At 47.8% G+C, this 27,415-nt stretch overlaps 5 protein-coding genes and 1 long non-coding RNA gene across 6 annotated transcripts; 2 read left to right on the top strand and 4 right to left on the bottom strand.

Moving 5' to 3' along the window:
- Window positions 1–1,088: 1,088 nt before the first annotated feature.
- LOC101775555 (scopoletin glucosyltransferase) lies at window positions 1,089–3,121 on the bottom strand. Its single transcript, XM_004969217.3, has one exon. It carries the CDS (start codon window positions 2,802–2,804, stop codon window positions 1,350–1,352), a length of 1,455 nt encoding a protein of 484 aa, XP_004969274.1. The 5' UTR covers window positions 2,805–3,121; the 3' UTR covers window positions 1,089–1,349.
- A 3,291-nt stretch (window positions 3,122–6,412) lies between these two features.
- Window positions 6,413–7,611, bottom strand: LOC101775156 (transcription factor MYB21). Its single transcript, XM_004969216.2, has 2 exons — window positions 7,419–7,611; window positions 6,413–7,297 (listed from the first exon to the last, which is right to left on the bottom strand). The coding sequence occupies exons 1-2, from the start codon at window positions 7,567–7,569 to the stop codon at window positions 6,654–6,656; spliced, it is 795 nt and encodes a 264-aa protein (XP_004969273.1). The 5' UTR covers window positions 7,570–7,611; the 3' UTR covers window positions 6,413–6,653.
- Window positions 7,612–9,302: 1,691 nt separating this feature from the next.
- Window positions 9,303–10,460, bottom strand: LOC101774748 (myb-related protein 340). Its single transcript, XM_004969215.2, has 2 exons — window positions 10,270–10,460; window positions 9,303–10,148 (listed from the first exon to the last, which is right to left on the bottom strand). The coding sequence occupies exons 1-2, from the start codon at window positions 10,406–10,408 to the stop codon at window positions 9,493–9,495; spliced, it is 795 nt and encodes a 264-aa protein (XP_004969272.1). The 5' UTR covers window positions 10,409–10,460; the 3' UTR covers window positions 9,303–9,492.
- A 1,143-nt stretch (window positions 10,461–11,603) lies between these two features.
- LOC101774344 (peptide deformylase 1B, chloroplastic) lies at window positions 11,604–14,657 on the top strand. Its single transcript, XM_004969214.4, has 7 exons — window positions 11,604–11,907; window positions 12,013–12,151; window positions 12,592–12,784; window positions 13,071–13,181; window positions 13,752–13,814; window positions 14,152–14,263; window positions 14,355–14,657. Exons 1-6 carry the CDS (start codon window positions 11,700–11,702, stop codon window positions 14,248–14,250), a joined length of 813 nt encoding a protein of 270 aa, XP_004969271.1. The 5' UTR covers window positions 11,604–11,699; the 3' UTR covers window positions 14,251–14,263; window positions 14,355–14,657.
- Window positions 14,658–16,617: 1,960 nt separating this feature from the next.
- On the bottom strand, window positions 16,618–20,714 carry LOC101773949 (polygalacturonase At1g48100). The gene is made up of 7 exons (XM_004969213.4): window positions 20,169–20,714; window positions 18,828–18,959; window positions 18,475–18,651; window positions 18,340–18,381; window positions 18,048–18,255; window positions 17,356–17,546; window positions 16,618–17,135 (listed from the first exon to the last, which is right to left on the bottom strand). Exons 1-7 carry the CDS (start codon window positions 20,637–20,639, stop codon window positions 16,740–16,742), a joined length of 1,617 nt encoding a protein of 538 aa, XP_004969270.1. The 5' UTR covers window positions 20,640–20,714; the 3' UTR covers window positions 16,618–16,739.
- Window positions 18,269–19,185, top strand: LOC105914493. Its single transcript, XR_002677702.1, has 2 exons — window positions 18,269–18,400; window positions 18,853–19,185. It is a non-coding gene; the product is annotated as an uncharacterized LOC105914493 (long non-coding RNA).
- Window positions 20,715–27,415: the final 6,701 nt, after the last annotated feature.

The raw sequence follows: 27,415 nt of genomic DNA, 5'->3' as shown, positions 1-27,415 counted from the left end.
CACCCTAGGGCTACTAAATGGAAATTTGAGTTAGGGAAACCGCTTATGTGGGCACAATTGGTGGACCATCTTCCAACGAAGATTTGCAAATTGCACCAATGGTACATGGAGGCTTCAATCAACGGTTTACTCATGCTCGAAGTTCGGATTGGAGATCAACATTACTTTCATAGGGAAGACATTATAAATGTACCGCTAGAGGAACTCTATTTCATTTAAAATCAAGACGCACTTGACAAGTCACTCGTCAGTTCTTGGGTTGTGTAAGTCTTTAATTTGCTCTAACTTCAAAATCCCCGCTCTAGTCATTGTGCGATGTCTTAACTCCTATTCGATTTTGTATCATGCAGGATGAAGATTCAAACTTGCCGAAGGAAATGATACTATGACATCGGCTTCATTGACACGGATATTATAAACAAGTCAACTGTAAGAAATAAACCAAATCGGACCTTGAAGAACATGTATAAGTTCCTAGAGAACCAACATCACAAGAAGTACATACATCCATCGTACAACTTCAAGTGAGCGTGTTTTCCATCTTTTTTCTTTTCGAAGTAGCAGTTAAATATAAGACTAACTAGCTTTGCTATGCATATATGTACAGTTTCCAGTGGATACTCCTTGTTATTGCGGTTGATCGAAGCGCGGTCTATATCATGGACTCTTTGAGGAAATCAAGAGATCAATACAAAAATCTCATAGACATTCTTAACAAAGCATGGGCTCGCTTCTGTCGACATCATGTGAATTTAAGGAAGAACTTGATTTCAAGCCTGAATTCCCAATATGTGTTAAATTTCCACATCTTGTGACACTTTCTTAAACACAACAAATATTTCATAACTTCTTTTGCCATATATATAGTGTTTGAAACAGAATTCGAGAAATAATTTATACGGATACTACGTATGTGAGTTCATCCTTGTGTTTGTAGGTCCCAAGCATATAACCGACCATGAATTCAGAGTACGTATACAAATTTCTTAACAATAAATTAGTTCTAATTGTGGAGATCCATTAATCTACTATATAATAGCATTTGCCAATGACATAGATGAGAGATATGAAGGAAGCACTCCTCGAGATGGAAAAAATCAGAGCAATTCAGGAACAACTCCGTAGATTTCTTTTAGACGAGGTAGTAATGGCAAATCAGACTCCCCTTAGTATCGATTATTTGACCGGGAACTAACTACAAAAGTACTGAAGTAGTAATACCGGTTGTACAATGTTACCACGGTCCTAACCCCTGTACTTAAAAGCGAATCCCCGAAAACAATTCAGATTTGCATACGCCGCCAAATCCGCAGTCTCCCACTCTTGACGTGCTTCCACCAATCAGATATTCACAATCCCCTGCGAGCCATCAGCTCGTCCATCAGCCGTCCGACATCATCATACGAGGACCCGCCCTTCTCCACCGCGAGTCTAGCTTTCTCCCCGAGCACCCTGGCCCTCTCCCTTATCGCCTCCCCCTCCTCGCCGTTGCCCATCACCCTCCCGATGGCCTCCGCGACCACCTCGCCGCCGATCACGCGCCGGGCCTCCAGCTTCGACGCGTAGTCAGTGGACCCGACGCCGACCCCGACGTTGAGCAGCTCCACGACCACCTTCTCGTTGTAGAACTGGTCGGCGTACCGCGGCCACGTTACCATCGGTACGCCGGCGCTCACGGCCTCCAGCGTCGAGTTCCACCCGCAGTGCGTCACGAAGACGCCCACGGCGGAGTGGTTCAGGATCAGCATCTGCGGCGCCCAGCCGCGGATGATGAGCCCACGGTCGCCGCGCGCCAGGAGCTCCGCGAACCCGTCGGGCAACCACTCTTGCTCCTCGGTGTCCGTGCCGCCGATGACCCAGACGAAGTTCTTCCCGGACAGGTTGAGGCCGCGAGCGAGCTCGCGCAGCTCGGGCGGCGAGAAATGGGACAGCGTGCCGAAGGACACGTACACAACCGAGCCGGACGGCTTACCTTCGAGCCACCGCAGGCAGCCGTCCGCGTCGGGCGAGAGCTCGTTGGCGGCGGCGCCCCTCGTCGCCACGTCCTTGCTGGCGAGCGCGACCGGCCCGACGAGCCACGCGCGGCGCCCGAGCGTCGTGGTGTAGTGTTCCAGGTAGTCCGGCTCCAGGTCGTGGAAGCTGTTGAACACCTCGCCGTAGCCCCTCTGGTCCGCGTCGGTCACGCGCTGGAAGAAGGCCCAGTGGTCCGGCCGCTTCTTGGGATCCATCATCTGGCTGCGCCTCAGCTCAACGCGGTGTGGCAGCCCAGGAAGCAGCACGGACGCGTCGGGGTCATCAGGGGCGGCCTCCACGGGGTTGTGGCGCAGCATGCTAACGCTGCAGGCCCGCGCGAACAAGCTGCTGCCGAGGAACGCCAGCCGCGGGACGCCGTGCTCGGCCGCGGCGTCCACGGACCAGTCGAAGAAGCTGTCGGACACGACGGCGTCGGGGCGGCTCTCCGCCAGGAACCGATCGAAGGGCTCCCGGAGCTGTTGAATCGCGTGGAAGAACTTCCCGCGGTCGGCCTCCGAATTAAGAGCCGGCCCGCTTTCGACGCCGGGGGGCAGCCCGACGTCGGGGAAAGGCACGACGGCGATGTCGATGGCCAGGGCGCCCTCGGCGTCGTTGGCGCGTTCCACCGCCGAGCGGATGACGGCGGCGTTCACGGGTGTGGTGAGGATGGTACACTTTACGCCGCGGGTGGCGAAGAGCGCAGCCATGTCGGCGGCCGGGATGAGGTGCCCCGGCGAGAGGAACGGGAAGAAGAGGATGTGCAGCGGCCGCTGCTCACCTTCGATCGCCATGGCTGGCCGCGAGCCGGCGCCGGCGCTGTTGGGAACAGATCAGGTGGACACTCTTTTTGTATGGATTTTGCGAGGCAGGGCGTAGAAAGCGGAGTGGCAAAGAATCCTGGAAACTTTCGAGCGGAAGATATCCATGACTTTATAGGCTCCAGATGACTGGGCTTGTAGTATTCTACTTCCTGACGGAATCATCGCGGAAGACACTGGTACTCTAGTAGTCGTCTCTGACTTGGTGATCTCCATCCCTGCGACTAGAGCTCGGACTTGAACCGTGCCGTGCCAGCCCGGCCCGGCCCTCTCGCGCCGCATCGTGCCTGGCCTTACAGGGACCGTTAGGCATGTCGTGCCGTGCCGGCATGGGACCACGAGTCTTTTACTAGGTCCCATGGCTCGTGGCACGTTCAGCCTAATTATAGCTCTCGCAATATATGTGCTTATTTTTTATTGGTGCTCATTTTGCTCGCACATACTTTGCTCTCAAATGTAGGAAAAAAATTATAAAATTAATAGAGGAAACAAACATTATTATAATAGATGTTGTAGGCGAATGTTATGACTGTTTGTGGCCATACGAGAATGCAACATTGTTATGTTATGAACTATCGTTATCATGATTAAGGTAGATTTTGTGATTTTCTTCATGGTAGTAGCTATGTTAAGCTATATGACACATAGAACCAATGATATTAGGACGATATAGTCTATAAATTTGCTACTAGGCTATTTCCGTACCGTGCTGGTCCAAGCACAGTCCAAAATATGTGCCGTGCCGTGCCACTCGACATGCCGAGATTCTAGGCACGGCACGGCCCTCACGTTCGTGCCGTGCCGACACGGTCCAAAATTTATCGTGCCGTACTACAAACCATGCCAAAATATTGTGCTTCGGACTGCCCACGAATAGCAAGATCCAAGTCCCAGCTCTACCGCGACTGCGACTATGCGAGCCTCCAATGATGTGTGATTGCTTGGGGCGCCCTCCAAGTGCGTGGCTTCACTTGCAAGAATTCGAACAGGAATTGCCTGCCCTGTAGCAGGTTCCTGGAAAGTAGTCTCTGCAAGTGGCAGATTGTATAGTGCGATGCCGCCAGTCGTAAGCCGTAGACTTTAACCACTTCGTTAGTTCCGAGTTAGGTGTTAGCCCTTGTTTAGTTCACCTCCAACTTACAACTTTGGCACTATGCAAAAAGAAGATTTCCCATCACATCAAACTTGTGGTACATGCATGGAGTATTAAATGTAGACGAAATTAAAAACCAATTGCACAATTTTGTTGTACTTTACGAGACGAATCTTTTGAGCCTAATTAATCAATGTTTGGACAATAATTCACAAATACAAACGAAACGCTACATTGTGCTACAGTGCTGTAACAGTAATTTGGCACCTCCAAACTTTGCCAACTAAACAAGGCCCAGTTTAGTCACCCTCAAATCCTAACTTTGCACTATACAAAAAGAAGATTCCTCATCACATCAAACTTGCGGTACATGCATGGAGTACTAAATGTAGATGAAATTAAAAACTAATTGCACAATTTTGTTGTACTTTGCAAGACGAATCTTTTGAGCCTAATTAGTCAATGTTTGGACAATAATTCATAAATACAAACAAAATGCTACAGTGTGCTACAGTGCTAGCACAGTAATTTTAGCACTAAAATTAGACAACTAAACATGGCCTTAATTCCACGCGTGTGCAGCGCACAGAGATGCTACCGCCTTGAATTCTTTGCCTGCACGAACGGAATGCTTCGGAAGCGAAGCAAAATTGACTCGACTCCTATGCTGCCGTGACCTCCCCACCAAGTTTGCCTCGTTACTTTGCTTCGTCTGAGACGACAAAATTCACAGTAAAACAGCTATCTCTGGCCGTCTGGCGAAGACGAGCATGCACGCCATATCGAAGGTACCGACAAGACGATAACCGAGAAGTCGTCTCCAAACTCGGTTGCGAACGTGGGGGGTGATCTGGTGAGAGACCGACCCGCTGGAATCGGGAACACCCGCCCAAAACATACCAGTGTGGTTCGTCATCGCTTACGTAACGTGTCACGTCTCGAAGATCCCTTCCCGCCAGTTACCATTATTTGCTTCATTTTAACTTTTCTAAATACATAACTTTTACTATCAATAATCAATCTAGATATAATATATATCTGCGTATCAAAAATTATATTTGTAGAAGAGTAATTTGTAAAGGAGAAGTAGTACCCTCAACACGTATCATGTTGGTGTTTCTTTCCTTTTTCCTTTTAAAAAACACAGCCTATCTCACAATGAAATGAAAGGAGGACTGAACCCCAAAGACTTAGTGGTTCGAAGGTCTCCGAGGGACCTGAGCACGAAAGTCACTATAGGTGAATTTGACATTCAGCGCTTCTTTTCGGCTCCATCCGATGGGCGATGGCTGGTATGCGGAGGTTGACGTTGAGGGTTTACAATAGAATCGTGACGTGATTTTAGTAATTAAAGAAGATGAGTGTATCTGATGTACTCCCTCCGTTTCAAATTATAAATCGTTTTGGTTTTTCTAGATTCATAAATATTGTTTTGCATCTAGACATACGTTGTACGTGGGTGTATAGCAAAAACTATACACGAAAAGTTAAAACGACCTACAATATGGAACAGAGGTAGTACTAATTTGGCGGGCTTTGGCATCGACGAAATTGGCGTGTGTGTGCGCATTATTGTTTATCGTTGAAAATAATTACCTAAAAATATAAGCATATGTGCTAAGTTAGATACTTGAATTCCAGTGGATAGATTTTTAAAAAATCTAGATTTTAAAAAAATCTAATCAACTGAACTATGCCCAATTCACTCCCTAGTGACCATTTGGCCATGCATGAACGAAACAGAAATACCTTTATTAGATATAAAAAAACATTTGGATTGTGATCATTGCATTTTTTTGTGTGAAGAGTGACCATTTGCATTTGCAGAGAAACGCCATAGCAAATCTTCAACATTGCAGCACTTGTATCCGGAGCACAAGGTTCAATATTCTTTTTTCCTTGTGGTCCTGAAGATGTAAATTAAAATTAAAAATAAGCCAGTTGAACGCTCAGAAGGGTGGTAACTAAGAAAGGCGTGATCCTTTCCAAAGTTAAATTTGTCTTGATTAACATCACATGAATGTCACGAACACACACCTCACTCGCTGCAACCTAGAGTAGTGTGCTTTTCCTGCACGCGGTCGATCGATAGCAGGTGCATGTGCGTGCAGCTGTTCTCCAGAGTTAAGCTCATCTGCTTTTGTTCATCGAAATGGACAACTCGATCGAGCACCTAAAACGCAGCGCCTCAACCACTCCCCTTTACCCTCGTGCCGAGTTTTCCGTTTCAAGCATAGCTCCCGAAATGCTGGATGCCCCCATTCTACATCCAGCTATACGCGTGCCTTCCATTACCAAATGTGAAACTTGCATCGGGATAGAAAAGAGTACGTGACATTGTGACAGGGAAAGATCGTTCAGATGAGCATGCATCTCGCCTAACAATCGAAGCAGAAGCGATCGATTCCTCTGGGCAGCTCTATCTTCAGCTGGCACACGATAGGAGACACTGCGCACGATGGCGCGGCGATGAGGTCGATCGCCCGGCTGCCGATTTCTCACGTGCATTGTTGATTAGCCATGTTCAGCTGTTCACTCAGCAAATACGGCAACAAGAGCAATCATTCAACTAGTGGTCTAGTAATGCAACTATACTACGACATACCTCAAGAAGCATGTCCGTACGCAGTATGCTCCTAAGGTACTGCACTTGTATACCGATCGAGCTTGCTGACAGTTCTAGCGAGCTACTGAACACTGAAACGCCAGAAACTATCGCCATGCACTCTTCAGAATGCACCTGTCACCGGTTTCGTCTCCCAGAAATTCTCCACAGCGTTCCAGAAGCTGTCGCTGAACTGGCCGGACGAGGAGAAGTGCGTCGTCAGAGCGTCCACGCCGACGCCCGTCTCGCTGTGGCCGCCGGCGATCCAGCTCATCATCAGCTCCGAGTAGTAGGGACAACTACTCGTCTGCTGCATGCGCCAGTCTCCAGCACCGGTGGAGCTGTCCTGGCTCGTCGGCGTGGACGACGATACGCCCTCGCCGCTTCCGACCCCCGCCGCCGCCGTCGCAGCTGCCACGGCGGCCTTCTGGGACCAGTACGCTTGCTGATCGGCGGGGTCGGGCTTCGCGCAGTAGTACCCGGCGGCGGAGCTGGCGCCCTCTCTGACGACGGCCGCCGGCGGTTGCTGGTGCGGGGCTTTGGCTGCTGCTGCCGGTTTCTTCTGGATCCTGGTCCTCCAGTAGTTCTTGATCTCGTTGTCGGTCCGGCCGGGGAGGAGCTTGGAGATCTTGGACCACTTGTTGCCCAGTGCCGCGTGGAGCTCCCGGATCGCCGCGTCCTCCGCCGGCGTGATGCTGCCGTGCCGCACCCCCGGCCGCAGGTAGTTTAGCCACCGCAGCCTGCAGCTCTTCCCGTTGCGGTTCAGACCTGATTCGTATCGGGACACGTCACAAATTAATCAGCTAGTCCATGCAAATTGAACCCTCAATCGAAAGCTCAAGAACGCATGCAAGAAATTAACGGCAAAAACTGATCGGTCGATGCTTACCAGCAGCGCGCGCGAGGTTATCCCAGGATCCCTCCCCGTGCTCGGAGATGTAGCCGACGAGGATGAGGTCCTCCTCCAGCGTCCACGGCCCCTTGCGCACCGCCGGCTGGTCGCCGGCGCGACCGCACGCCATGGCCACCCTGGTAGCCATCTCCTTGCTCTCTGTGCGTGGATCCGTGCGATATCGAACTGAACTGACGCACGCACTTGCTAGTGTGCTTGTAGACCGTTCGGCGCCGGTCATTATATAGGCGCGCCAGCGCGGGCCGGCCGCGGGATGGGTACGTGGACGTCATCAAGCGCGCGCACGTTCTTGTTGGAATGGCTGGCTTGCGGCCTGCGCCTTTGGCTCGATTGGGAAAGGATGAAGGCTGCTTTCGTTTGAGGCGCTTCCATTTCGGGGAGCACGCGTACAAGTCTAAAGAAAGTCTGGACCAAATCCTTTCCTTTTCAAAAAAAGAAAGTCTGGACCAAATCCAAGCCACGGATCAGATTGGAACAAGCCACGGATCTATGCTTCCAAATTACTTTTTTTTAAAGAAACTCTTCTGAAGTAAAATTAACTGAACGAAACATCCATGTGCTGTGTGTACGGTGAGGACGATGTTCTGTTTCCTGAGTCGGGGAAATTAAAACACACTTCTGGTTCTGGCTGAACGGCCATCGGATCACCGCGTCTTCTCGCAGCTCGCCAGTGAAAGAAACACAGCTGTAAGCATGTAACCTTATCGCTTGCGTCTCGTGTGTATCCCGAGTAGTGCAGTGGCAGTGTAGCACTCCCAGGCTCTCGCTTTCGGTGCGCGATGGACTGGCGGCGACGAGTCAGTTCAGTTCTTCCCTTCACCACGTGCGTAGCCCTAGCCCGTAGACACGCGTATGTAGCTCTCCCAGCCAGTCAGCCCTCCTGCGTCGCTCTCGATCACATCTTCGCTTGCTGGAACGCTGGCCGCCGCTTCATTCGCCTGCATGTTACTAGCTAGCGGTGCCTCGTGCCGTAGCATGCCTGAAACGGAGGAGATGCCGCCTCGCCTACTCTCGGACATGGTTAGGCCACCTGCCCGATCCGGGTAAAGGATCGGGGCTCCACGCCCTCCACAGCCCCCGACGGGTCGCCGTGGATGCCGATTGAGACAGGCGACGGGGGACCGGACGTGTGGGCGCCCGTGCTGCTGCGCTGGAGAGCACGTTTTGTTTGTGGAGGAAGGAGTCGATCTTGATGGCTCGTTGGACAGCCAAGACAGCAGAGCGGAGCCGTTCGATGCAGAACAAGGGAGAGGGAGGGTCTGCTTTTCCGTCTCGGCGTTCGGACTCTGACGGGAAAGTACTCTGACTACAATCATTTGAATACAATTCAAATGCAGGTTTCAGTGTACGGCGGATCCAGACTATGCTGTAACCTGTAAGGGCCCAACTGATCGAAATGGGCTTTGGCTCGCCGAAGGAAGCGGACGAGGCAAAAGCGGGTTCGGACGTTCGGCTGCCGTCACGATCGCAATCGAACGCTGGCCGGGGAGCTGGTGCCGCCGGGTGCGAGCCACGAGGCCTCCAGCCTCCAGGACCGTTGAGCGGTTGAGCCCCGGCCTCCACACCACCTCGCGTCCTTGCGAAATCCTTGGGCGCTGAGCAGCAGCTCATGTGCTTCTCTGTTCTCTCTCGGGCTAGCTCTCGGCCGCCGCTGAATTCTGACTTTCCGAGGTTGAAAGTTGCTTTAACTAATAACACTAGTATAAATTCTTTGCTTACTCAAATTTTCGTGTTGCTGAAGTGAGCATACCGCCCACGGTTCCAGCACGGTCCACGCCCCACGGCACTAACACTAGTAAAATCTGAAACACCAGAACCTCAGAAACAGAAAGCCACACAAGTGCAGAGCTTAATTTCGCCACAAATAATGTACGGTAACAAAAAGCGCGACATCAAGCATTTGATAAAAAAAGCCATCAACTACACGCTGACACCTATAGCAGAGGATTCATGTTACTATCATACTACTAGCACTATATGCACTCTTCCATTTCTGTCCCTTCTACAGCTAGGCATCCTCAGAAGTCAGAAATCACGCTGCATGGTCGCGTCAGAATGTAGCATCTGGAAACGGTAAAGTCCCCCAGAAGTTGTCGACGACATTCCAAAAATTGTCCGCGTCGACCATCATGACGCCGTCGGCGATCGAACCCAACTCGGAGTAGTAGGGGTAACTGTAACCCGTCAGCTTGCACCCGTCGCCGGCGGTGGTGGAAGTGGACGAACTGTCCTGCCTCGTCAACGCCGCCGACGCGCTCCAGCCACCGAGGCCCACGGCCGCAGCAGCAGCCACGGTCTTATGGGAGTAGCAGGCTTGCTGATCGGGGTTGTTGGGCTTCATGCACCAGTAGTAGTAGTCCTCGGCCGCGGAGCTGCCATGGCTTGCCGACGCAGACGACGACGACGACGCGCCCTCGCTGGCGGCCGTGGCCGTCGTCGGCGCAGCCGCAGGCGCGCGGCACGGTTGCTGCTGGGTGTTGGCTGGCGCCGCCGGTCTCTTCTGGATCCTGGTCCTCCAGTAGTTCTTGATCTCGTTGTCGGTGCGGCCCGGGAGGTGCGCGGCGATCTTGGACCACTTGTTGCCCAGCGTCGCGTGGAGCTCCCGGATGACGGCGTCCTCCGCCGGCGTGATGCTGCCGCGCCGCACGCCCGGCCTCAGGTAGTTGAGCCACCGCAGCCTGCAGCTCTTCCCGTTCCGGTTCAGCCCTGATCGAACCCAACACATCAGAAATGGTTTAGTCCACGCAAATCTTTCAACATCATTAATTCGCACACCAAGAGCTCATGCGAGTTGTGGGGCGAGAGAGATTGACGGGGCGAGGCATACCAGCAGCGCGCGCGAGGTTGTCCCAGGAGCCCTCCCCGTGCTGGGAGATGTAGCCGACGAGGACGAGGTCCTCCTCCAGCGTCCACGGCCCCTTGCGCACCGCCGGCTCGCCGGCGCAGCCGCACATCGTCCTGCCCATCCTCACCAAAGCTCTTTGTGAGTGGACCGTGGAATCGAATCGAACTGACCGATTATTGATGTGCAGTTGATCTATAGTTCCTCGTTCGGCGCCCGGCGGTCGTTATATAGGCGCGCGGCGCGCTGACGACGGTAGACCGGTGCGTGTACGTTATCACGCACATGTTAACATTTGTGCTGCAGCCACATGCTCTTTCTTATGGCTGGCATGGTTTGCAGGCTTGCAGCCTCCAACCTTTGCCTCGTTTGGGCAAGGAGAATGGCTGCTTTCGCTGAGCGAGTGAGCCGCTTCCATTTCCGGAAGCACGCGTACAAGTCTACCCCAGCTCGAAACTACTATGCGATCATTCATGGCCGGTGAATATTTCCATTCTCGCAGCTTGCCAGTGGAAGAAGAACATTGTAACACAGCTGTACTAATCTTATCGCGTGCTGCAGCACAGAAGTGATCATCGCATCTCCGAGCAGTGCAGTACGCGTAGGCTCTCGCTTTCGGTGCGCGACGGATCGACGGCGACGAGTCGGTTTCCGTCACGTGCGTAGCCATACATAGGCCATACATGCGTACTTGCGTAGCTCTTCCAGCTGGTGTCACCTTCGCATCGCTTGATCTCACGTCTCAGCCTGCAGGTCGATCGCCACTTGTCGATCACTACTGGTGCCTCGTGCCATGGCCGCCTTTCCGGAAATGGAAGTGATTCCACGCCTCGCCTACGCATGGAACTGGTTACTGGTTCGGCGACCGACCCGCCCGATCCGGAGAGGAACTGGTTACTTTCTCGAAGGATCAACGACCGATCGCCGTGGATGCTGATTGCGACGTGCGACGAGCCGACGAGGAACGTGGCCGGGCCCGTGCTATAGCGCGGCGCGGCGTAGGGCACGTTTTCTTGGTGGGAGAAGAGAGCTGTGGCTGAGCGCTTTCACTTTGCGAGGACAGCTGAGCTGTGTTCGGTTGTACTGAACATGGAGATGTTCTTCCTGTTCTAGATCATGTGTGTTTGGGTTATCCTTTATAATTTCTAAAAAAAGAACATTGGCGACTAATTGGGTCCAATCAAGATATCTTACTGGGCTGGGCTGTAGGAAAAATTGGATTCGGCCGACAATCGCTCGACCCGGACCGGCCCAGCTCACCCGATTTTGGGCGTGGAGAAGTGTTGAATTCGTCACGGCGTCATTCCTCGTGCCGTCGTGCGGCCACTGCGTGCCCGTCCTCTCTCGCCGAACGCCCAATCGTCAGTGGGGAGAAGAAAAGGAAAAATCGAGCGGAAGTGGGAAGGCGCCGCTCAATGGCCGCGGGCCTCTGCCTCCACCTCTGCCCGCGCCTCCGCAGCTTCGCGGCCTCCTCTCGCCCGCTCTTCGCCGCCCACTCCGGAGCCCTGCCCCCGTCCCTGCGCCGCGCCGGCCCGGCCATGCCCCTCGCCGCCCGCGCACGCCGCGGCTTAAGCTCCTCCACCGCCGCCGCCCCGCCCGCCGAGGACGACGACTTCGCCACAGGTAAGCCGCCACCGCCTCCTCCTCCGAAATTCCTCCGTTCACTAGGGGAATTCTCACTTGCTCGCTATCGGCTTACTTCGTTGATGCTGTGTTCACGGTGTGTAGCTGCCGACCTCCGGTTCGAGCCGCCGCTCCAGGTCGTGAAGTACCCGGACCCCATCCTGCGCGCGCGCAACAAGCGCATCAACACTTTCGACACCAACCTCCGTGCCCTGGCCGACGAGATGTTCGACGTTATGTACAAGTGAGTCTGGACTCCGAGCCTTGCTTGTTTCCAGAGTTTTAAGTTGCTCGCACTGCAACTGTTTGATGGAAAATGCGCAAGAGGGTATCGTGCTAACAGGCACCGATTCGACGTGCTGCTGTTTTAAAGAAATATGCGTGCCTAGCATGGTTGGATACATGCAATAGTTGACTTTAGTTAGTGCTTATTTTCATGAAATCCTTCTTGTGACCTGTTTTGTTGAGGTGGCATTTGTTTTGTGTGAAGAAGTGTTGAATTCGTTTGTGTAGTTCTTAGATTTGTACAAGCTTGATGAAATAAAAGCCGATTGCACTAGGCAATAGGCATGTTTCAAATGTGAGCAAAATATCCACCATAGGCATGCCTGCTGTTCCAAGATAGAACTATGCCAAACTTATTAGGAACTGTACTGGTTCATTAAATAGTTGTTTTTCGTACAGGACTGATGGCATTGGTCTCTCAGCACCACAAGTCGGAGTGAATGTGCAGCTTATGGTATTCAATCCAGCTGGAGTGAAGGGGGAAGGAGAGGAAATTGTTCTTGTGAACCCAGTGGTATACAAGTCTGCGAAACGATTGCTTGTGTTTGAAGAAGGCTGCTTATCGTTTCCTGGAATATATGCCAATGTGGTGGTGAGAATAGTTTACCATATCAAATTTGTTACTTTGCAGAAGACTTTAGCTGTCCATTATATGACCTTAGTGTGCATTGGATATGTACGTAGTGTCACATTTATGGTTGAATTTGCCACATGTTACATGACTTTGACATGCTAAAATAGTATGTAATTTTGGAATTGATCTTCCAATTATCAGCCTCTGCCTTTTCTTTTTTGAAACAAATCAGACTCTGCTTGTACGGCAGACGAAAAGTTGCACGTATAAATAAAGCTAACTTTGTGGCCATTGTTCTGTGCAGAGACCAGAAAGTGTGAAAATTGAAGCTCAAGACGTTACAGGGGCAAAAATCAAAGTAAAATTATCTGGCCTACCTGCAAGAGTTTTCCAGCATGAGTTTGACCATTTGCTGGTATGTATTTAACCAATATCTATCGGGTCCATCTGCATAAGTTTTCTAGCAATCCATTGAGTCATGTCTCCTTTGTCTCTTAACATATGCAATTGTCCACAAAACAAACTGATGAGTCAGATATGTTAATTCTCATGATAGAGGGATGCATCGGTTCTGTTTCAGTGACAGCTGAATATATGTTAAGTCGATGCCAAATGGAAGTGCAATCAATGTTTTAAGTCTATGCTTATACATATATGCATATATGCTATTTCTGTTTCATTTGCTATCACATATACTCCCTCTGGTTGCAAATTCAAGTCATCCTAGAGTGTGCTTATCAGGTGCTTTCAGGTTTGGCCATCATTACATAAAAGAAGTCTAGATTGGACGTGCAGGATTGATATTACCGTAATTAAATATTTTCTTATGTTTTATTGTCTAATATCATATAAATTACTGGTTATGCATACGGTGCCAATACTGCAGTTGCAAAGTGATTAAAAAGAAGGGAATATGTCATCAAGCTATGCATATATGACCAGAGGCTCATCACTGTGATGCTCATAATTGTTTGGGTATTTGCAGGGGATTCTTTTCTTTGATAGAATGACAATGGATGTTCTTGAAACCGTACGCGATGAACTGAAGGTTAGTACAATGTGGTTTCGACTACATCACCAGGGATTATATTGAAAATTCGTATTTGGTATTAGTAGCAATCACTGTGGGTTTTAATTTATTTTTTGGCGTACATCATTCTCTTTGGCCATAATTACATGATTTGAATCTTAGATTAGTCAGAAAATTCCTTAATCTGCATGCATACGTTTTCCCTCTCAGAATGATGCCACCTTAAGTTGCCTTTCATATATAACCAAAATTAATTACATGTGCATAAACAATTTTCCAGGGCTGTATGTCAGTGTATACAATTTTTGGTACATGAACTCATACTTCTTTGCTTGTTATTTCCTTTTTCTAAAAGAACCTAGAGAAGAAATATGAGGAAACAACAGGACTAACGGTTCCTGAAACTGTTGACAACTACAAGGGGGCAAAGGATGTCTTTAGTTTTTCAAGATGAAGGGTTGTAGCAGGTCTGTTTCATCTCGATACCTTTCTAATTTGGCTACCTTCTCATTCTCTGTCTGATGATTCTAAGAAATTTGTTTTCCATTATATGAACAGACACTGGAAATTTTGCAAATACATCATCAAGCTGAGCTTTAGCCTGAAGAGTTTCTGGGACAGCTCACATACAAACTCTACTTTAGTTGCAGTGTTGGCAGCCTTGTTATGTCTAATTTTCTGCATTATCAATTAAACTAGAAACAGCAAATTCACTAGTTACAAATGAGGTTTTATTTTCAATGCTCGTGTCTGTATTAAATGTTTTGTTTGCATATATATGACTCTTAGGATAAGGAGTTGTAGAGCCAGTTTTCCCTGAAATTATTTATGCAATGAGTTTTTTGTCTCTTGAATTTCTTATTAATAAACATACTGCAGAGATATACATATGAGAGACTCCCTCTGTTCCAAATTATAAGTTGTTTTAGCTTTGTCCTAAGTCAAACTTCTTTATCTTTGACCAATTTTATGTAAAAAGGCATAAATATTTTCAACATTAAACTAGTTTCACTAGATAGACCATGAAGTACATTTTCATTGTGCATTTATTTGATATTATAGATGTTAATATTTTTTCCTATAGACTTGGTCAAACTTAGACAAGTTCGACTTAGGACAAAGCTAAAATGACTATTATTTGGAATGGAGGGAGTAAGTCTATAGCTGCCGCTTACAGCTTGCAGATGCATCATTTGTTCGCCATGTTGGAAAAACATCATAATATAGCCAGATAGTGTACCACTGTTATCTATTTGATTATAGGATGCAAGTAGTAGTGATGTTACTTGTGAAACTAACATTTCTAGCATCACAGAATCATAGTTAATGGACCAGTTTCATTTTCGTGTTTTATCACGCAGTTCATGGTAATAGCTTGCATGTTTGTACTTAATCGGCGCTACACTTTTGTATGTAAATATAATCTTATACTATTTTGTTGGTCGGTTTGATTGTTGGACAAGCATGACTGCAAAATGACGTACCATGTCCATTAACAAATGGTTTTCACCAACTGCCTAAATCTTCTGAATTTTGGCCATCAATATACTTTAAGGTATATAGAAAGTCTATGCAAAAATTGTAACCTTAGATTAATCTAGGAATGCTTCCATGGACTATACTCCCATTTGAATTATTTGACAGGTTTGTAAGTTTTAAATATTGATTGATAGCTTAAAGCTCCATGAATTTTGTAACCAGTGAGAGTGGAGGAAAAAACTGTACTCTAATAGATATGATTCTTTGTTTTAATTTAGTTTTAATGGACGTGAAGAGTGTGGTAGAAGAAAAAAAATCTTGTTCTAAATAGAGTATGGTGGAAAAGTAACATTTCTAGCATCACAGAAGTTTTCTAGCATCCCAGAATCAATATTGTTGTGAAACTTTTATTTGTAACTCAGTTAATGGATGTGAAGAGTATGGTAGAAGAAAAAGTTTCCATCAATTGATACTTTTTCATGACAGTTAGCGAGACATACCATATCTAGTTGTAGTTGGAAAAAAATTAAGAAACATGCCCATCTTTTGGTTAACTGGATCATATATAGTTCTGGATACTGCTTTCAGTTTCTTTTTCCCCTCATTACGTGTTAAAGATTGGTGAAGCTAGTTATAGGACCTGTTATTCCCATGTTACATATTGATTGTTTTTACACTGTTTTGTTCTCTTGTTTAGCTGATGTTCTAGAAAGCACAGCAAACAAATATTTATGCATAGGCATGCTGTATATATCCGACTTATAAATGACACTTTGTATAGCATGCTCTTTTGAATAGTTATTTAATTTGATCAATCATCCTCTTTCTGTGCATATTATGCAACTACTTTGATATCTTTGGAGCACTTTTTGCCACCATTTTTCAAAATAATTTCAGCCGAACCCATCGATACCCCCTTTCCTAAGAGTTATATCTGTGGTCATTTTTCAACTACTTTGATATCATATTGCAATTAACAGGTGGCATTTGTCAACCAGAAACTGGCTATTTTATAATTCCTCTTTTTTCTAACCATTTTCTAGTATCCTTGAACAGCCATTTGCTTTTTATGTTTGGTTCATGTAATTTTCCCCTTAAACTTCTGGTAAGCTATTGCCTTTTATATATCCTTAGCAATAGACTTCTAGGTATTAATTTGATTCTTCAGGTTATGTATTTACTAATTTCCTTTTAATCCTTTGCTGTAGCTCTATTTACGCTTAATTAAGCAAACAATCTTTGTCATTGTGCTTACTCATTTTTGGAAACTCAAGTACATACTCTTGCTGTATGACCATTCCAATGATTATATGTGTGTTTTCTTTCATGTAAATGTTAAAATGATCTAATAACATGACCTCAAAATAACTGTATATATGGACATAAGCAAGCAATGGTGCGAAGGGGTCGGATGTATCACAACGACCACTCATGAGTAAGCACCAATAAACAGACGAAGGTGTCTCAACATATATCGTTATATGTCTGTAAGTTGTTCCCAGCAGGTTTTCCAAGCTGCAAGCAAGCTATGGGAGGGACAGTTGGAGTGTAGAGCTCCCCAAAAGCTTGCCAGCAGAATGGGTTGTTCAGGTGGTAGTGGGGTACTTGCACTGGTCTGAGTTGCACACCAGTAAGAGAGATGCCTGAACAAGGTAAGCTGTCACTGCATGCAAAGTGGACAGGTTTGATTGTAAATGTCCCTCTGATGTTCTCATACTGGACCCCTGATACGCCCACTGCTGATGTTTGATTTCTGCAAGTGCTTTTGTCACAATAAAACTGATCTATAATAATAGGCGTTTGGACCTCTGTGACTTGTATATTTGAGAACCTTATGTCTTGAACCAATCCTACACCACCCTGCAAGAAACGAAAGTTCAATTTATTTAGCTGATTAAGTATTCTTGTTTTGCTTGGCATCATCATTTTTTTCTTCTTAGAACCTTCCAAGGTTGCCTCTTGTGTAGCTATCAAAAGCTGGCATGTTCTTTCCTTTTTCAGTTTTTCTTTGTGATATTGTCATGTACTAGTGTCTGCTGTTGACCTAGGATTTTATTTGTATGTCTGTGCCCAAGCTTACCTGCCAGGTCTTGATCCTGACACCATTCATGGTTCTGAGCATGTTGACATCTCTTACTGTAACATTAGATACACATGCTTTTGTGTTGTCCCGGCCCAGTCCACCTATGCTGATTCCATGGCCTGGTCCACAATTCACGTTGTGTATATTTATGTTGCTGCATCCTGTCTGGATGGAGATACAGTCGTCACCTGCATTGAAGAAGACAAATGGGACACCTTGACGTTATTCTACTTTGGATTAACTGTAAAAGACAGTTGGAAGTTTCAAGTACTATCTACAACAGTTTTTTTATGTACCCTTACTCTGAAATCTGTCCTTTGGCATGCAGAGAATAGAGAATACAGGAGTGATAGAACTGAGGCGCAGGCTTTCAGTTGACCCTAGGTAGTTCTTTTTAAGTCACACTTTTGTAGATCCTTTCAGGCTTATATATTTAGAACATATGAGTTATCTTGTAGATAAGGCCTTATATATTTTTAGAACATATGAGCTGTCTTGTGTTGTTGAAAAATTATTTGTGCTAAATCTGGGCAAAACAAAACTTTTCAGTTTCATGAGTATATCTAGAACATATAAGTTGCCTTGTGTTGTTGAAAATTTCTTTGCGTTAAAGCTGGGCAAAACAAAACTTTTCAGCTTACTGAGTATAGCCTAGATGCCTCTTGAATTTAGATGCAACAAGGAATTACCACAAGCCATGTTTGTATGATGAATGCTGACATCTTTTGAGTTCTGCAGGTGTATTCCGTCAGTGTTGAGACTGTTCTCGGGGGAGGATATAGTCACATCATGGACCATCACTCCTTGACAGTTGTCAAACTTAAGATGGCACTGTGAGCTGTTGACAATAGTGATGCCAGCTACTAAAACGTTGAAACTACCATAAAACCTCAATGCCTGCATCAGGTTACGAAATCAGATTTGTGATTACTTTGTTTCTATATGTGATAATTATGTGCAGAAAGATAGTGATATTCTTACTGTAGGTTTAATATGTGGCATTGTCTCGAACTCCACATCGTACTGAAAGAAAGTATCCAAGGTGAGCAATTAACACAATCAACTTTTCATTTGAGTAATTTATAGACAATGGTACACTTGGCGGCCATCTCTTACTGTGTCATCCTCATCCTCATCCTCTAGGTCTGCGTAGGTCCACCATTGTTGCCCTCTGCCATTTATGATACCATTGCCTTGAATTACTATTCCATTTAGTTTGGTGAACTCAAGCCACTGGAGCAAGCCAGAACCCCAGGCTTTAGCACTGGTTGGAGCTAGGATTGTTCCTTCCAGCTGCAAAATGAGTGCATCATTAAACAGAATTACTTGCTGCACTTATTCTTCCATCAATATGCTTATCAAACTAGACAAAATACAAACCTGTCCTACATTTTGTTGATCAGTTTAGGCTATGAAAGTAATCAGGAATGCTTTTTTGAGTATCTTATTTGGGACACAGCGTAATTTACCTGGAAGACAATGTTTGGTTTGCAGTAAGGCCCAGAGAACGAGATTGGCCCAACAAGGAACTCTAGTTCTGGTGGTACAAGAACTGTAGATGCCCCCTGCTTGCAGGCAGCAGCCCACGCTCCTTCAAAAGCCTGTATGCAAATGCATGCACAATTATTAGCTGTAGCTTCTTCTGAAAAGACAGTCCTCTGGAATCTAGCATCACAAAATCAATTGAGCAGGAGGTGAAAACACACTCTGTAAAGCCCAGACCCTAAGCTAGATAGTCAGAAATTGCACTGTGCGTCTTATTATTTTGGTCTCCATGTTGGAACAAGCAGCATTTTGCAACCACTAAGAAAGAAATTGAAAATCTAAGTTCGTTTTACTGAAAATATAAAAGAAATGAGTTTTGATAGAGCTTTCAAACAAGGCCACAGTGCATATCTCAGATTATTTTAAAATGAGGTTTATTTTCTTGCAAATTCACTACAAATTTCCCATTAGTTTTTTTGCTTTATAATTAAAACAAAAAAATGTACTATTGGTTCATGCAGTGTGTTCTTGCAAAAGGAAAAAAAGGGGACTATGTTAATGCCAAAGAGAGTTTTTGCTATATTCTCTATCTGTAAAGCCTGGGAATCTCAAGATTAGAATAATTTTTTGTTTGTTCCTCTGCACACAGAAAGGTCTTGTAAGAGATGTGGAAAAGGTTCTCGTATTGTGAATCCTGACTTGCTTGATGTGTAACCTTTCTTCTCTCCATGACTACAAATATACAAAAAAAAAAATTGACCAGCTAGATGTGTGAATGTATCTGTTTATGCATTAGATTAAACAATCATGTGAGAAGGAAAGAACAAGCCAAAGTAGGGAACAAATCAAATTGCTGGCAACACATGCAGACACGCAAAAAAGATTCCAGAAAAAATATGGCACTAGTGACAACTTTCTTGGGCTCTGCACTAGAAACCATGTGAGGTAGTGAGAGTAAACTGGTTACTATGTTCATAGGAAAAATTGAAATGCCAACCATCATCATAGGCTGTGGTGTTGCTGGCAAATGAATTCGGAATAGCAAAAGCATTCATGCTAAATTCACATTTCTGAACATTCAGGAATTAGTAATAAAAATATACATGATAAATTCTAATCACAAGATGTTGATATCACAGTTCCCCTGGAGGTGATCAACATGGAGTTCTCATGCAAGTCATGTGGTGAGTTTGAAACAAATCATTTGAAGGACAAACTGGACAAAAGGAATTGGTATTGAGAATTTCTAACTCAGAGAATGCATGGTGCTTAATAATTTTATGAATTTAGTTTGAAACAGAGCATTTGAGAGCAAAGCTGTCGACCTTAGTATCATCCGTAACTCCATCACCCTTGGCTCCAAAATCAACCACGTTGAAGACCTCACCCTGTGAGGCTGGTGGCAATGGCGGTGGCTGTGATGTCTGCTGATGACCCTTCCCGCAGCTTGGAGTCGGCGGCTTGGGACTCGAATGCCTACTGTCGTTGGCAGGGCCTGGAGTCGGGCTGACAGGGGCACTCGGAGTTGGGCTTGGTTGGTACGGATTCTGATTTCCTTTGCCAGCACCAGGGCTTGGTGTCGAGCTGACTGGTGGCTTCGGGCTTGGCCGGTTGCTGCCATGTTGCCGGTGGGAGGTACTCTTCTTTCCTTTGCCTTTCTTCAGCTGCGAGGAGCTTGGTGAGCTCCTAGGCCTCCAATGCTTGCCTCTTCTCGCCTCGCCGACATCAATGGTGGAGCAAAGAGCAAGCAAGACAAGGAGAAGCAAGAGGCCTAGACCTTTTGCTCTCAGCTTCATCCTTCTGTCTGTATCTATTGGCTGTGCGGAGGTTGGAGTGTGTATGTGCTGGGTAAGGAGGTAGAGAGCACGGAGCGAGAGGCTTGTGCGGAGGGAAAGAGAGGTGGTATAAATAGCAAACCTCAGAGCCGGCCATGTTCCCGTTTGTCAGGATTTTAGATGAAAATGAAATGGAAAATGATTGGGAAATGGGACCCCAACTCACTTGCACGCAAGGGCGACATTTGCTGCAATCTTGTATCTGCACAGTGATTCAGTGAAGTTGTAGCGACCCCTTGTTACTTTTTCCGTCACCACCGTAGTCATTTGTAGCGTTTGATTCCCTTTGTTGTGCTATTAGTACATGATAATCTGCCGTTTCTGTTTATCTTTAGGCGAGGGAATAATCTGGCATTATTTTTACTTCAGCCCTGTTATTATAGCGTTGATCTTGTCTTTGACTAGTAATTTAGGGCACTAAAGATTAGGCGATATGGATTGATTTACCAAAAATGGAGAATCTTTCTGGTTTTGATTTGTTGCTAGAACGAAATATCCCAATTTACATATGGACAATGTATGGCGTATAATTAGTGTGCGAGAGGAAGAGTATGCTTGAAATTTGAACTTGTCTAGAATGAGGTATCTGTAGAAATTTTGCTGAGGGCAAGGCGATTGCTACCTCCTATGAGGGGTTGTAGAATGAAACACAAAGCATGATCAAAACTCACAGAACTTTACTGATGTTGCCTCGACCTGGCATCCTTGCCATGTGCCCATGTTCCAATATACGCACGATCCTCCGTACATTTGATCCCAAGATGGGTCATCCTGCCCTCCCTTTTCTTCAATTTAAGGAGCATTACTGCGCTTCTGCCATCGTGCCATGGCTACTGTACAGCCATACGCACATGTATGTGGCCGGTCCACAAATTGGCTGCAGAAAGCCAAAGCCGGGCATGCGTGGGTGAGTGGGTGACCGATTCGCATTCACTGCCCATGACTCACCACTCACCAAGGCTGAACTCAGTTTACTCCGAGCTTTTAGGCGCTGCCGCTGAAACTGCCCATGTGTGGCTCGGAATGACCTAGGTAATCCATGGAGTAGTAGCTGATGGGTTATGTGGCTAGAAATTAACGGTGGTGGTGTGGAACACCGGCGGCGGCAAGCCGGCCGGCCGGCCGGCGATGCGTGGCCAGGAATGACCGCACGCTGCACACGGGAGGCCGCGGCGTGTCGCGTGCCATCGTTCCCACCAGTCCTGGCAGCGCGGTCATTCTTGCCAAAGCCAGCAAGCGTCCACGCGCGGGGGCCGGCCGGCCGGCCGTCCGTCCATGGGATGGGAGGGCATCACGCATGGACATGTGCTCTCCCGGGGTCACATGGCAACGGTCACGGGCGGAAGCGTCGTACTTGTCCGCACCTCGGCCGGCGGACCCCAACTGCCGCAACCGGACTAACCCCGCCGGGTCCCCCACGCAGCCACGCGAAAGGCAACCGAGCACAGCCACGCTCTGCAAGTCTGCGTCCTCCACTCCTCATCCAATCATCCGTCCATCCGCCTGCAATCAATCGACCTCCTCCGCCCGCGCCGTCGTCACCGCCCTTCCACATCGGGTCGGGGGCGCTCGCGCGGTTCTGGCTCCATAGACCATAGGTCACGGCTCGCAAGACACACGGCTGCTGCGCCGGAGATCGAGGGCGGGTTCAGATCCTAGCGAGCTTTATCCCAGGCTCCTAGGATCTACGTGCTGCCACCGTAAAATGCCACACTCCCTCTTGTGAAGTCCATTCAAAACGCATGCGGCAGGCAAATCTCCTGTGAAGCTTTTTTTACATCGGTGATTTGTTGGAGGCTAGCTGGAGCAGAACCGAGGTACGGAGGGTGCGCATGTCTTGTGACGGTAGGAGACAGGGACCAAATCAAGAGGCCCTGAACCCAACTCGCTGTTGGTTGGTTCCTTCCTTCCACATGTCGAGGTACAACACCTTACACCCAGACCCAGTGCTGCAGACCTGCAGTGCGTACTCTGCTCTCTCGCAGACGCAGAGGCCGACACGTACGTGCCGAGCTACATCTCTCGCTAGCTTCTCTGTCCTGCGGCGCATCACATCGTTCACATGCATGCATGCTCTCTGCTGGCGCAGCTACTTGCTTGGTCGCCGGTACACAGATAGGCCGACCCGGGTCTGCATCTGCATGAGTTATTCATCACAGGAACCTATAGTGTAGTAGGTCTGAGACAATACTCTGTCAATCAGGGCCTCATTCCACCAACGAATTGACCGCGTGCGTGCTCTTCACTCACGAGATGGAATGGGAGATCGATCCCCTGCAAGGTTCGACGATAACACACACACACACACACACACACACACACATATACATCGGCGTCACGGCATGTAGCACCCTCTGAAAGACAACAAGTACACCGACAAGTCGCGTTCGAAGATTAATTAATAATCAAGGGGCCAGATAGAAACATTTTGCTTGTACTAGTAGGCAGTAAGCCTACAAAAACGCAGCTGGAACGTACGTATAATAACGTTACACGACCCGGCCAGCGGCCTGCAACAGTCGCCGGTACGTACGCACGTATACGTACCGTACCTACGCTTTCTTGTTTCAGACTTTCAGTAGCTGTCAAAGGCTCACGAGCTCACGCCTCCAACTGGAATCTGGATCAACCTGACAGTCGCAAGACGATATCGGTACAACTAGGCAAAACATGCATGCATGCAGATGCGGCTCCATCCGTCCGTCCGTCGTTGTGTCAGCTTGGTCGTCTGTCCTTCTGGCCGGGTAGATCCTGGATCGCATAACTGGGGCCCTAAATCTAGGTCGTAAAATATGTGGTGGTTACGGTGGCATATATTGCCCTTGGCCATCGGGGTATGGAACCAGCTATAGCATGTGACTCTTTAGTTATATGCGAGTTAATGCAGAAGATCACAAGGCGACAGCTTCATCACCGCTTGTTTGTCCATTTGCACACGCGTGTGCGTCGTGCTCTGGCTCTTTGACAGCACTGCAGCATGCAATTCTAGCTGGGAGCTAGACAGTTGCAATCTTTTTTTTATTTCCTCAAACAAACTTGTTGCATTGTTAGAGCAAAACTAATACTAGCAGAGATGATTAGTAATACGTAGTGAGAATGTTTCCCTGTTGCTGATGGCACTAATTATATATAGAGATATGGTATGTGCATATATATGGTAATGGCCACATTTGTTTTCTACGAAAGTTTTAACTTTTTTGTTGTATAAAGCACTCTATCTGCGGTTGTAGGGACAGGGGTATTGTCCCATCTGCTATAAATAAAAGCCATTTTAGACGTTGACATTATATTGCCTGCTACATCTGATATTTGGAACCATGCATATACGAGGCATCCGTATGGTATCTAAGGTGTGTAGCGTAGCGCAATCGTGTCAAGAGCAGGTGAACATCATGCTTATCTCTTATGGAGTATGCGCATGGTCTGAATCGCAGCCTCATTGCACTACAGGACGACAATGTGTCCGGTGTCCTCAAGTCATACTCATACACGATATGATATTGATTCGAAGAGAGAAAGGAAGCCTCGCAATGTCAACCACCACCACTCATTGATTAGCATACCTCAACTGCTCAACACACAGTACAGAACACACAGCCCACGGAAACCCATCCGTCTGCAGTAGCTCATGCATCCCACAAAGCTTTCATCTTCACACACATATAGGGGGTGTTTGGATCCCCGGGCTAAAATTTAGCTCCTGTCACATCGAATGTTTGGATACTAATTAGGAGTATTAAATATAGGTTAATTACAAAACCAATTTCACAACCCCTAGGCTAAATCACGAGACGAATCTATTAAGCCTAATTAGTCCATGATTTGACAATATGGTGCTACAGTAAACATTCGCTAATGATGGATTAATTAGGCTTAATAGATTCGTCTCGCGATTTAGCCTAGGGGTTCTGCAATTAGTTTTGTAATTAGCTCATGTTTAGTCCTTCTAATTAGCATCCGAATATCCGATGTGACACGGACTAAACTTTAGCTCCAGGATCCAAACACCCCCGTAGTAGCCATGGGAAAGCTAAGCAGCTATAGCCAAACCCCAGTACCCCACCCGGCCACGGCCGCTCCTCCCAACCCCCAAAGCAGGCCAAGAAAACACTACAGCGCAGGCGTTCCAGGCAGCTTGGATCCCGTGGGGCTGCTGCGGTTGGTGCGTGCTTTGCAACTCCAGGAAAAACACCCTGCATATGGCGACCGATGCAGCGATATGGTTCCCTAGCTATATTTTGCTTTGGAGGACGGGTGAATATTAGGAAAAGGCGTCCGGGCGCGGGTGTGTAGCGGCAAGCCTCCACCAGTAGCTAGCTAGCTAGCTAGCGCTGTCCGGTTGCGCGCGCGCGCTCGTGAACCGCGAGAGGGACGCTCGTGAACTCGATCCTCCCCCACGCGCCGCGAGCTGCAGCTCCCTCCGCTCTGCTCGATCCGTCCGGTTCGCATCCGCTTCGTCCCACGTCATGGCCTGGCCCTCCCCTTGGCACATTGGTTTCGCTCGCCTGTGGCGGTATATGCTTGGCTGCACGCCTCGAGCTGGCGGCGTTGTCAAGTGCTAACTCGTTTATTTGTGAGATGCTTGTGATGGGTATGCGTATTAAAAAAAAGTGATGGGTATGCTTGATCTCGATTAGCCTGATAACTTTAGGCATTTCTTGTTTTAAAATGGGTGGGAGCACAGATCGATGAGGATTCTCATCAGGTCCGTACGCACTCGCTGCGATCAAGATGTGGCTTTCGACGACCTGTATGATCTGTGAACCCGGAATGGCATACTACTTGCATGGGTTCTGGGTATAATTAATGGAGATATCCCTGTTGATTCCACAGGACGAGATCCGAGTACTTTGAAGTCCTGTTGATTTCCTTTGTCTTTTGCATCAGTTACGTTGGTTTTTGCAGAGAGCACCTATATATAAGCCATTTTTTAAAAAAACGATATATAGGCCAAAGCTACTTTTATACTGTTCAGCGTGCGCGTGCTAGCACAATCGATATTGTGAAAATGGATTGATCAAATTCCTTTTTCCTTTTTTTTGGTTAAGTTCTCGATTGCAAACCTGTGCCGATCATATGCCCCGAGATGAAAGATGACAAGTCGTTGGTCTGCAGTCTGCTGGCCGTAAAACCTAGGATGGGCTCTTTGGCCCAACCTACCGGCGGCCTAAGTCCTAACCCATCAAACAACGGGTCGAATTAGTTGATGGGCTGGAAGTAGCATCCAGTCTCCTAAAATCACTGTCGTGGGCCGGAGAAAGAACAGAGATATCAAACTACACAGTCTAAAAAAAGGTAACTGACGGGGGGGCGCGAGTTCATGAGGAGAGGTTCCTCTCCATGATTGCACAACGCCCCCGCGATCGGATCAGTTTACACTTGGAGCTTTGTGTGTGACCTGACTACCTCCAATGTTCCGTATATGATATATCCCAATGGAGACCAGATCACTTGCAAAGGCTCGTACGTCTTGAAGGTTTTCCGGCGCGGTCAGGTACCAAATACCACAGGGCATATGCTACAGTGGTCAACCTAGCAAGGACCGCTGCAACGTTCTTCTTCCCAACGCTGCGACGTTCTTCTTCCCAACGCAAGCGGCGCCGTCCCAACTACTCGCGGAGCCCCAGGTCCTCAAGCTGCCATGCCGGACCAGTGCTGTGCCGGAGAGCTTTGCTTCATGGTAGTGGACTACAGGACTAGGGACGTAACGCGCGGGGCGCGGCTGGGCTGTGCGGGGTCAGGTCCGGCGGCGCGCGGCCGGCCTACCCGCGGGAGCCTAACCACCACTTCATCGCTGGCACGAGCGCGAGGCGAGGGGATCGAAAGACAGAGACTTGCCTTGCGGTGGAGGTCGCCGTCATTCTGGGATTCGAGAAGGTAGCGACCGCTTCGTCGTCCCCGCGCCTCCGCGGTTGGAAAACTTTTGTTCGTGCACGCAAAGGCTACCAAAGATGGCGTAGGAGCATTCCGTTCCACGGTTGTTTCGGGTAGGCGGGAGCCGCTCATCTAACTCCACACGCACCGATTAAATTAGCACTGCTACCGCCACTACTCAAAAGGCTCATGCAGACTTGCCTGATTGCGACTGCTACGTACACCTGTCCCGATTGACCGGCCAGATAGTGGCGTGGTACTGGTACTAAACGATTCTTCGGCGGTCGACTTCACGCTCCATGTCCATTGACACACTCCAATCTCGTTATGCTCCGTGGATTAGAAATATCGATCGGGAATTTGAAGCCGGGCAACTTGCCTTGCCTGTTCCTTTTTCCGGCAGCAGCCCCCACAGAATTCGCATGTCCACAGACGTACAGTGCACTCGGGGGGGAATGAGCTCATGCATGAGCGCGTGTTTGGTTTACCGATCCATCTGTCAAAATAAAATCTCCTGACGCCGAGATCATAGATCTTGCCGTGATCCCAAAGACGGCTTTTTTTTTGGCTTTCCATAAGGATGTACAGTGACATATGCATCAAGTTGTTCTTTTTTTAGTCCACAAAGAACTACTAATATAGGGGCTTGCCATGTTGGCAAATATGTTGCCATGTTGTTTCTTTTTCTGCAAAACATAATACAGACACATGCATTCGTATGCAGGGGCGAATCCAGGCGAGAAAGCCACCAGGGTCAGCTCTATTGCACGCAATGATCATCTCCCTTGTTGAACAATGCTAGGCAGTGATTTTCCACAGCATTTACCAAAGTTCAGCTGACCCCGATAAACACCCCTAGATCT

Source organism: Setaria italica, chromosome V (assembly GCF_000263155.2).
Source record: "Setaria italica strain Yugu1 chromosome V, Setaria_italica_v2.0, whole genome shotgun sequence".
In the NCBI taxonomy this organism is placed as follows: Eukaryota; Viridiplantae; Streptophyta; class Magnoliopsida; order Poales; family Poaceae; genus Setaria; species Setaria italica.
Note: the sequence above shows the minus strand (reverse complement) of the source record. Positions and strands in the feature narration are given on the sequence as shown.